This window comes from Triticum aestivum, chromosome 6D, assembly GCF_018294505.1.
Source record: "Triticum aestivum cultivar Chinese Spring chromosome 6D, IWGSC CS RefSeq v2.1, whole genome shotgun sequence".
NCBI lineage: Eukaryota > Viridiplantae > Streptophyta > Magnoliopsida > Poales > Poaceae > Triticum > Triticum aestivum.
In genome coordinates, this window is record NC_057811.1 from 405,925,162 (window position 1) to 405,936,769 (window position 11,608).

Genomic DNA, 11,608 nt, shown 5'->3' on the forward strand with positions numbered 1-11,608 from the left:
TAGAGCACGGTGGTGGTTTTATTTTATAGAAATTATTGATCTCTCATGCTTCACTTATATTATTTTGAGAGTCTTTTAGAACAGCATGGTAATTTGCTTTGGCTATAAAATTAGTCCTAATATGATGGGCATCCAAGATGGGTATAATAAAAACTTCCATATAGAGTGCATTGAATACTATGAGAAGTTTGATACTTGATGATTGTTTTGAGATATGAAGATGGTAATATTAGAGTCGTGCTAGTTGAGTAATTGTGAATTTGAGAAATACTTGTGTTGAGGTTTGCAAGTCCCGTAGCATGCACGTATGGTAACCGTTATGTAACAAATTTGAAGCATGAGGTGTTTCTTGGATTGTCGTCCTTATGAGTGGCGGTCGGGGACGAGCGATGGTCTTTTCCTACCAATCTATCCCCCTAGGAGCATGCTCGTACTGCTTGGTTTTGATGACTTGTAGATTTTTGCAATAAGTATGTGAGTTCATTATGACTAATGTTGAGTCCATGGATTATACGCACTCTCACCCTTCCATCATTGCTAGCCTCTTCGGTACCGTGCATTGCCCTTTCTCACCTTGAGAGTTGGTGCAAACTTCGCCCGTGCGTCCAAACCCCGTGATATGATACGCTCTATCACACATAAGCCTGCTTATATCTTCCTCAAAACAGCCACCATACCTACCTATTATGGCATTTCCATAGCCATTCTGAGATATATTGCCATGCAACTTTCCACCGTTCCGTTTATTATGACACGCTTCATCATTGTCATATTGCCTTGCATGATCATGTAGTTGACATCGTATTTGTGGCAAGGCCACCATGCATAATTTTTCATACATGTCACTCTTGATTCATTCCCCATCACGGTACACCGCCGGAGGCACTCATATAGAGTCATATTTTGTTCTAGTATCGAGTTGTAATCCTTGAGTTGTAAATAAATAGAAGTGTGATGATCATCATTATTAGAGCATTGTCCCGTGTGAGGAAAAAAAGAGAAAGGCCAAAAAAAGAGAAAGCCCAAAAAAAATGAGAGAAAAAGAGACAAGGGACAATGCTACTATCCTTTTTCCACACTTTTGCTTCAAATTAGCACCATGATCTTCATGATAGAGAGTCTCTTATTTTTTCACTTTCATATACTAGTGGGAATTTTTCATTATAGGACTTGGCTTGTATATTCCAACAACGGGCTTCCTCAAATGCCCTAGGTCTTCGTGAGCAAGCAAGTTGGATGGCAATCCCTACTCCTCGCATTGACATCAATTGATGGGCATCTCCATAGCCCGTTGATTATCCGTGTCGATGTGAGACTTTCACCCTTTTTGTATTATCCACACAACCTCCATCATCATATTCTATTCCAGCCATAGTGCTATGTCCATGGCTCACGCTCATGTATTGCGTGAAAGTTGAAAAAGTTTGAGAATACTAAAGTATGAAACAATTTCTTGGCTTGTCATCGGGGTTGTGCATGATGAGAGAATTTTGTGTGACGAAGATGGAGCATGGACAAACTATACGATTTTGTAGGGATGAGCTTTGTTTGGCTATGTTATTTTGAGAAGACATAATTGCTTAGTTAGCATGCTTGAAGTATTATTATTTTTATGTCAATATTAAATTTTTGTCTTGAATCTTTCGGATCTGAACATTCATGCCACAATAAAGAAAATTACATTAAAAATTATGTTAGGTAGCATTCCACATCAAAAATTCTATTTTTATCATTTACCTACTCGAGGACGAGCAGGAATTAAGCTTGGAGATGTTGATACGTCTCCAACGTATCTATAATTTTTGATTGTTCCATGCTATTATATTATGTGTTTTGGATGTTTAATGGGCTTTATTATGCTCTTTTATATTATTTTTGGGACTAACCTATTAATCGGAGGCCCAATGCGAGTTGCTGTTTTTTTGCCTCTTTCAGTGTTTCGCAGAAAAGGAATATCAAACGGAATCCAAACGGAACGAAACCTTCGCGAGGATCTTTCTTGGAACAAACGCAATCCAGGAGACTTGGAGTGGAAGTCAGAGACGCAACGAGGCGGCCGCGTGGCAGGAGGGTGCGCCCAGGGGGGTAGGCACGCCCCCACCCTCGTGGGCCCCTCGTAGCTCCACCGACCTACTTCTTTCGCCTACATATACTCTTATACCCTGAAAACATCCGGGAGAGCTACGAAACCACTTTTCCACCGCCACAACCTTCTGTACCCGTGAGATCCCATCTTCGGGCCTTTTTCGGCGATCTGCCGGAGGGGGATTCGATCACGGAGGGCTTCTAAATCAACACGATAGCCTCTCCGATGATGTGTGAGTAGTTTACCACAGACCTTCGGGTCCATAGTTATTAGCTACATGGCTTCTTCTCTCTCTTTGGTTCTCACTACAAAGTTCTCCTCGATGTTCTTGGAGATCTATTCGATGTAATACTTTTTGCGGTGTGTTTGTCGAGATCCGATGAATTGTGGGTTTATGATCAAGATTATCTATGAACAATATTTGATTTTTCTCTGAATTCTTATATGCATGATTTGATATCTTTGCAAGTCTCTTCGAATTATCGGTTTAGTTTGGCCTACTAGATTGATCTTTCTTGCAATGGGACAAGTGCTTAGCTTTGGGTTCAATCTTGCGATGCTCAATCCCAGTGACAGAAAGGGAACCGACACGTATTGTATTGTTGCCATCGAGGATAAAAGATGGGGTTTATACCATATTGCTTGAGTTTATCCCTCTACATCATGTCATCTTACCTAATGCGTTACTCTGTTCTTATGAACTTAATACTCTAGATGCATGCTAGGTAGCATTCGATGTGTGGAGTAATAGTAGTAGATGCAGAATCGTTTCGGTCTACTTGACACGGACGTGATGCCTATGTTCATGATCATGCCTAGATATTCTCATAACTATGCGCTTTTCTATCAATTGCTCGGCAGTAATTTGTTCACCCACCATAATATATGCTATCATGAGTGAAGCCACTAGTGAAACCTATGGCCCCCGGGTCTACTTTACATCATATAAGTTTCCGATCTATAATTCTAGTTTACTATTTATTTTGCAATCTTTACTTTTCAATCTATACAACAAAAATACCAAAAATATTTATCTTATTATCTTTATCAGATCTCACTTTTGCAAGTGGACGTGAAGGGATTGACAACCCCTTTATCGCGTTGGTTGCAAGGTTCTTGATTGTTTGTGCAGGTACTAGGCGATTTGCGTGTAGTCTCCTACTGGATTGATACCTTGGTTCTAAAAAACTGAGGGAAATACTTATGCTACTTTGCTGCATCACCCTTTCCTCTTCAAGGGAAAACCAACGCATGCTCAAGAGGTAGCACGGCGGAACTCCCGATCTTGGTTTCTTTCTGGGGATTTCTTGATTTATAGGATTTTTTGCCGTCGGTTTCACGTCAGGGGGGGGGGGTCCACGGGGCAACAACAAGGCAGGGGTGCGCGCCCTAGGGGGGCGCCCTCTACCCTTGTGGATGCCTCGTGGCTCCTCTGGGCCATCTCCGATACTCCGTGGGCTTCTTCTGGTCCATAAAAAATCATCGTAAAGTTCTAGCTCGTTTGGACACTGTTTGGTATTCCTTTTCTGTAAAACTCAAAAACGAGGAAAAAACAGAAACTTACACTGGGCTCTAGGTTAATAGGTTAGTCCCAAAAATAATATAAAATGGCATATTTATGCATATAAAACATCCAACATGGATAATATAATAGCATGGAACAATAAAAAATTATAGATACGTTGGAGACGTATCAATGAGCCAAACCGTAATCACATATATGAGTGTGCTACTTAAATGTAAATCTTAATCTGTTTGTCCTAGTGAAATCGATGTTGCGGTAAGTAACAGTGAAATCGACCTTACACCTTACCTAAAGACCTAAAAGTAGAGGCATGGAGGGTGGTTGTATGTTGCTTACCTCCATGGGAGATGATAACGAGAACCTGCCGGTGTCAGAGATGGACGAAGGGGACAAGCAGCTGATCGAGGACAGGAGCACGTCCGGTCTATTTGATCTTGGTTCACGCTGCTATTGGCACTCTAAATCTAAGTTGTTGCCACCGACGATGCCGATAACAGAGGTTTGATTTTCCCTCCCGCTAGAGATGAGCAACTAAAAGGAAGTGAGACAACATTTTGCAACAGAAGATTTTCGTCTTTCGCCATCCTCCATGCATGCTCCCCGTGTACGTCATTTCCCCACCTTGTGCTCACCTTATCGTGTCTCCAAGGATACGATGGATTCGAGTTGTACCTGTGGGCTATGATATATGATACTTTAAGTATCGTGCGTGTACGGGCTTACGCCTCGCGCGAGCAACCAGACGGGTTATTTTTGGACCCACTGAGCCTATTTGGAGTGGGTGCGAGCAACAAAACATGCCCTAAGTCTCATTTGTTTATGGCTGATGAGCAAAAAACACCACATTGCACACAATAACATAACACGCGTCCCTAGTAATACATGTACCATGTTCTTAATTTGATGCATGCATTTGTTCTTTCATCCCCAGCAAGCCGTGAGGCTACTCATAGTGGGGAGTATCATACACTAGTATCATATATGCATATGATAATAGTGTGTGATACTACCTCCATAGTGCATAGTATCATAGATAATCATATTTATTGCCATGCACGACACAAAGTACCATAACATTTAACATGATACGATATCTATGTATTTTATTCTAACCCTCTCTCTTCTTTAATTCTTTGCCACATTAGCGTGTTTGCTATTCCCGAGTGCATGATACCGGCTATAATACCACCACTATGGCCAGCCTGAGCACACTGAGACACTAGGGGTCGACTGAGCTATTACTACCAGTGTAATAATGGAAATGTGCCCTAGAGGCAATAATAAAGTTTTTATTTACATTTCCTTATATCATGATAAATGTTTATTATTCATGCTAGAATTGTATTAACCGAAAGCTTAGTACATGTGTGAATACATAGACAAACAGAGTGTCCCTAGTACGCCTCTACTTGACTAGCTTGTTTATCAAAGATGGTTATGTTTCCTAGCCATAGACATGTGTGGTCATTTGATAAACGGGATCACATCATTAGAGAATGATGTGATGGACAAGACCCATCCGTTAGCTTAGCACTATGATCGTTTAGTTTGTTGCTATTGCTTTCATCATGACTTATACATGTTCCTCTGACTATGAGATTATGCAACTCCCGAATACCGGAGGAACACTTAGTGTGCTATCAAACGTCACAACGTAACTGGGTGATTAAAAAGATGCTCTACAGGTGTCTCCGAAGGTGTTGTTTGAGTTGGGATATATCGAGATTAGGATTTGTCACTCCGATTGTCGGAGAGGTATCTCTGGGCCCTCTCGGTAATGCACATCACAGTAAGCCTTGCAAGCAATGTGACTAATGAGTTAGTTGCGGGATGATGCATTACGGAACGAGTAAAGAGACTTGCCGGTAACAAGATTGAACTAGATATAGTGATACCGACGATCGAATCTCGGGCAAGTAACATACCGATGACAAAGGGAACAACGTATGTTGTAATGCGGTTTGACCGATAAATATCTTCGTAGAATATGTAGGAGCCAATATGAGCATCCAGGTTCCGCTATTGGTTATTGAACGGAGATGTGTCTCGGTCATGTCTACATAGTTCTCGAACCCGTAGGGTCCGCACGCTTAATGTTCGATGACGATTTGTATTATGAGTTATGTGATTTGATGTACCGAAGTTTGTTCGGAGTCCCGGATGAGATCACAGACATGACGAGGACTCTCGAAATGGTAGATAGGTAAAGATTCATATATTGGAAGGTTGCATTCGGACATCGGAATGGTTCCGAGTGATTCGGGCATTTTTCCGGAGTACCGGGAGGTCACCGGAACCCCCCGGGGAAAGATATGGGCCTTATGGGCCATAGGAGGGAGGCTAACCAGCCCACAAGGGGCTGGTGCGCCCCCCCACAAGGGAGGAGGCCGAATTGGACTTGGGAAGGGGGCGCCACCCCCTTTCCTTCTCCTACTCCATCTCCTTCCCCCTTTCCCCTTCGGTAGAAGGAAAAAAGGGTGGGGCCGAATCCTACTAGGACTGGAGTCCTAGTAGGACTCCCCTCTCCCTGGCGCGCCCCTTGTTGGCCGGCCTCCTCCTCCCCTCCTTTATATACGGGGGCAAGGGGGCACCCCAAATGCACAACAAACAATCTATTAGCCGTGTGCGGTGCCCCCCTCCACAGTTATACACCTTGGTCATATCGTCATAGTGCTTAGGCGAAGCCCTGCGCCGGTAACTTCATCATCACCGTCACCATGCCGTCGTGCTGGCGAAACTCTCCCTCGGCCTCAACTGGATCAAGAGTTCGAGGGACATCACCGAGCTGAACTTGTGCAGATCGCGGAGGTGTCGTACGTTCGGTACTTGGATCGGCTGGATCGCGAAGACGTTCGACTACATCAACCGCGTTACTAAACGGTTCCGCTTTCGGTCTACGAAGGTACATGGACACACTCTCCCCGCTCGTTGCTATGCTTCTCCTAGATAGATCTTGCGTGATCGTAGGATTTTTTTTGAAATACTACGTTCCCCAACATGTACGTAATTAATTAACCTTTCTTATGCATTGTTGTTGTGCACTGCCCAATGTATGTAATAAATCCAGACATGTTTTCATATGAGCATAATAATTAATTGTTTAACAATTTTGAGCGACTAGCTAGATGCCTAATGATCGTCAGACACTATGTGTGGTGGTAGCAGAATGGGTAGATCGAAAAATACTTTTGAACACATTTCTTGCTAATCTTCTCATTAAAAATTAGAACAATGATTTTTGCCTCTGGAGTGCTAGCATTTTAAATACGACTAATGTGCACGTGCCCAATAGCTTGCTCCTGATAATCCACTTTCACTTGCTTTGTTTCTCCAGACTTTACCTTTTTATTGACATGGAGATATACAAAAACCCAACGGCCCACATAACCACTCGATAATACTTGGGATTCACCCTTTGCTCATTTCCTAATCTTGCTCATCAAGGGCCATTAGAAACAGATGCTTCCGTTGCTTGCCAATGGAGATGATTGAACAAGCAAGGCCCCTTCAATGTGTATTCATCTTGGAGTCTAACACCGTGTTTTGATTGTGACCGTGTGACTCAATTGTCATTAGTATGTTGGTGTGATTCGAGCTCCTTCGTCTTCGCCTATAGTGTGGGTAGATCAAGAGGTGGAGTCAAAGTCGACACAAGCCAAAGATGATGACCTCACCAAAGAGGTTACGGTTGTAAAGCGATGGCAAGTCCACACTAGAATGATAACAAACACAAAGTCTAATGACCTAGTTGCAGAAGGGTAGGGGTGCTCACGATCACTGGAAGAGGATCATGCTCCTAGGGCTATAACAATGTTCAAACTCCGTTGTACTAAACTCCTTTCATGCCTATAACCCTGTTCAAGTGGGCATTGCTGGAGCTGCCAAGCAATCAAATCAAAATCCCGACATGTCAATGTTGGTGTGCACCGGATCTAGGTGGATAATGATCAACACCGAAGGAGGTAGAGGCGGTGTCAGTCGCTCTCACATTTCCTTTCCGAGGGGTTACAGATCCACTCATCACCACAATATTTGCCCTACATGAAGGAGTGGTTTTTGCACAACTTAGAGGGCGCAAGTGGTGATGGAGATGGATTGCTTAGAGACCATCATCCTCCGGTATACACGTCACAACTCCAGATGGATCGTGACACCTATCTTAGTTGAAATAGGGAGAGATCTCCATGTTTTGCCTCTTTTTCGGTTAGGCATGCTAGGAGAGATGCTAATAATTCGGCATATCTTTCCGTGCCGCCAAGCTTGTTTGCACTCTGATGGTGTGCGACTGCTGGTTCAGTGAAAGCCTGGACTTCCTTGTGAATAGTATCCTAACTGATTGTAATCGACTTGCTATCAATCAGTAAAGCTCCCAAAGTTCACATGCATTAGCGGCATTTGGTGCTCGTGGACACCATGACGGCCAAGTTTGGCCTGAAGATTTAGCTGATGATGTAAATGTTTGTACGGACCAATATTATTACTGAGCCCGTGTGATTTATGAAATCGTGGGTGTTCCATTTAAAAAGAAGCTCTCAAAGTTCACGTAGAAAAGACTTCTTTTGCCATGAATATTTAGAAGCACTCGAACATGTACATATTGTGTGATTGCACCCCGGAGCTAGAAGCCTAAAACTCCTTGTGCTAACGCAAGTGCCATACACGTATAGACCTATAAAAGGATATACATTCTAACATACCACTGCTTCACATTCGAGACAATCAGAAAGAAAATATGTGTCGGCGCTAACGCCTCTCTTATGAGATTCATATCTTCCTAATGCGATCGATCGTATAAGATAACTTCCTTGGATCAAGATTGATCAATATGAATATCTAGGTGAGTTTGCATAGGGAAATCACATCGAAACATTTGGTGGAATTAAATTCCCGGATCATCCTCTCAAGTTCTGCCCAGAAACTAACTAATCCCATTACAACTTGTAACGTAAAAAACTGGTCCCACTTTACACTTGCCGGTAACTACGAGCATCGATGAACGAAGGAGAAGCATAGACAGATCACAGCGCGAACGGATCACGCGCTCTTGGGCGCCATCATGGCCTTGAACTCGTCGAAGGAGAGGACGCCGTCGCCGTCTTGGTCAAACGCCGCGATCATCCTGGAGCACTCCTCAATCGTGTGCTTCTCCCGGCCGAGCAGCGGCTGGAGAAACGCTCGGCGCAGCTCATCGGGGGTGATCACCCCGTCGCCGTTCTCGTCAAACTCCGCGAACGCTGCCGGCAAGTCCTCCGAGCCCCCGCCCTTCAGCAGCGCCCCGAGTTCCTCGATGCTGTTCAACCCGTACCCGTCGCTGTCCGCCTGGGCGACCATCTCCTGCGCCTCCGCGTCCGTGCAGCCCCAAATCTCGCGTATCTCCGCGGCCGAGATGCGGCCGTCCCCGTCGGTGTCGTAGCGGCGGAAGATGCGGACGAGCTCCGTGTCGTGGTCCTTTGCTGCTGGAGGGGCGGTGGCCCGAGGAACCGGCGGCGGCTGCGATTTGCGGCGGAAGGGGGAAGAAGCGGCGGAGACAGCTTGACCCATGGTGATCGATCGAGCTAGGTGGGTTCCGTGCGGCGTGCGTTTCCGTGTGTTGCGATGTGGGGTTTTGGGCTCTGGTCGATATAGGGCTCTCTCAACCGCGTGGGTTTGGGCTCGGATCGCGGAGGCTCCTACGAGTACCAATTACTTTTGGTTTCGGCGTTAACAAAATTGGAAATAATGCGCGTTGCATGTTTGTGAACCATGGTAAATATTGTTTCCGCGTCCATCTCTGCCACAAACGTGTTCTAAAAGGCACGTAGTGGATTTTGTTTTTGGAATATATGCAGCGTATTGATGATTGATTTTTGAAAATGATAAATTCCGAATGTTTGAATTTTAAAGCATGGCAATCCGAACGTTTTTCATCACAACTTTAGTTCACGCGAGGTTCACAAACATGACAATTTTCTGGAAAAAAAACCCGAACTGGTACAAAGTTGTCATGTTTTAACAATTAAATTTGCCACCTCGGGTCAACTAAACTTGCCATGAAAAAATGTTCGGGATGACATGCTTAAATCCGGACGTTCGAGATTTATCGGACCCCTTGATTTTACAAAGTACCGATGCTGTATGCATCACGGCTAAGAAATTATGAAAATAATGTACTCCCTCCATAAGAATTATGTAAGATGTTTTTTATGCCCTATGCAAAACCAAAAAAGTCTTACGTTTTGATAACAATGTTGTATCTATACCAATATAAAAAGATCCAAAGGGGCAGATCCAATTAATCTCGGTCATCAAATCATGTCAATCCAATGATCTAGACTGCTTCAATGTCGAGCGCTCAACACGTTTAGCGTGCAGCTAATTTCATGCAAAAAATAGTGCTAATCGCATAATAACATGCAAATAGTATCCTACTTAATATCCGCATGCACTTAATATACTTTCAAATTAACGTCCATTGCACGTACACATTGACTAGTGCTAGAAGCTGAAGACGCGCTTTGCCTTGCCGTTTAGTCCTTCTTCCACTACTAGGAAAAGGCCTACTAATGGCGCACCTAATTTGGCCATTAATGGCGCATTAGTGGTGCGCCATTAGTAGCACGCCATTAGTATATTTTACTAATGGCGCACCACTGATGCGCCATTAGTATCTGGTATACTAATGGCGCACCCCAGATGCGCCATTAGTATATACAACAGTGCGCCATTAGTATGCCTCCCAGGGGGCCATGTATACCCACGTGCTTTGGCATACTAATGGCGCACAACAACAGGATGCGCCATTAGTAACTTCGGCATACTAATGGCGCACTGTTTAGTGATGCGCCATTAGTATCCTTTGGCATACTAATGGCGCACTATGATGTGATGCGCCATTAGTATGAATATTAGGTTTTTTTTTTTTTAATTTTCTGTTTTTTGCACAGGTTACAAAATGTATAATTGGACAAAATATAGACAGCACACATCAACAACAGATTCATCGAATACAATAGAAGATTAGTCTCTGAATACAATTCATCATTTTAGTCTCCGAATACAATTCATCATATTAGTCTCCGAATTGAAAAGACCGAACAAAGATAGAACATTATATTACAAGTCTCGAGACCGCGAGTTTGTCTTCACATTACAAGTCGATATCGATCATCTAAACTACCATCACATAGAAGAGAGCTGCGGTCATCACGATGAGCATCATCACGATGAAACTCGTCTTCATCCGGTTCCTCCAACGCTCCCTCCCCTCTCCCGCTAGATAGCGGGCGTATCTAGATTCGGCCTCGGCCCTAGTGGCGTACCCTTTGTAACTGTTACCGCTGAATCGGTGAACCTGTCTCCGACACTCCTCCCAGTCGTCGTAGACTCCGGGAACCTTACCCTTGTACACGACATACCACGGCATCGCTATGCAGTAGCCAAACGAAACGTTAGTACCAATTCACAGACAATACATAAGCAATATATAAGTATGCAACAGAACGATCGGAAGAGAAAAGCAAGACATTAATAGCATCGATTACATCTAAGTTGAAGGACTCTCGAAACCAAAGAGACATACTACAAGTTCATTAAAGTTTAATTACAACATGAGCCAATCGATGTTTCAGAACTAGACACAGCATCACTGCTTTCGACTCGACTCAAGGGACCGGAGCGTGGATGAAGCCGCCGTCTATCGTGGGAGTCATGAAACAACGGGCGTTGTCAGCCTGCATTTGTAGGATTGTGTCGATGTCACTGTTGGACGGTTGATTTCTGAGGTAGAACTGCCCCGAGGTACGAAGGACATCTTGATGGATGATTTCCGCAAACTCCGACTGGATGCGAAAGAATTCTTGTCTGATGTCCGCGTCCTGGATTGCCGACACGCTCGCGGCCCAATCTTTGAGTCTACTCGGTAGCAGTAGTTGATGATGGTCCCGTACGATCGCCCGCATGTGATGGATGGCGTAGTAGGCACCCTTCTGACCGCCAGGCGGCTGCTTGACGCAGCAGAA

General features: G+C 44.1%; 1 protein-coding gene across 1 annotated transcript; it reads right to left on the minus strand.

Moving 5' to 3' along the window:
* Positions 1–8,398: 8,398 nt before the first annotated feature.
* On the minus strand, positions 8,399–9,296 carry LOC123141764 (probable calcium-binding protein CML20). The gene has a single exon (XM_044560841.1). It carries the CDS (start codon positions 9,150–9,152, stop codon positions 8,646–8,648), a length of 507 nt encoding a protein of 168 aa, XP_044416776.1. The 5' UTR covers positions 9,153–9,296; the 3' UTR covers positions 8,399–8,645.
* Positions 9,297–11,608: the final 2,312 nt, after the last annotated feature.

What these genes read in the sequence shown, in the direction of transcription:
- LOC123141764 (XM_044560841.1), bottom strand. Translation starts at nt 9,152, where the DNA reads ATGGGTCAAGCTGTCTCCGCCGCTTCTTCCCCCTTCCGCCGCAAATCG.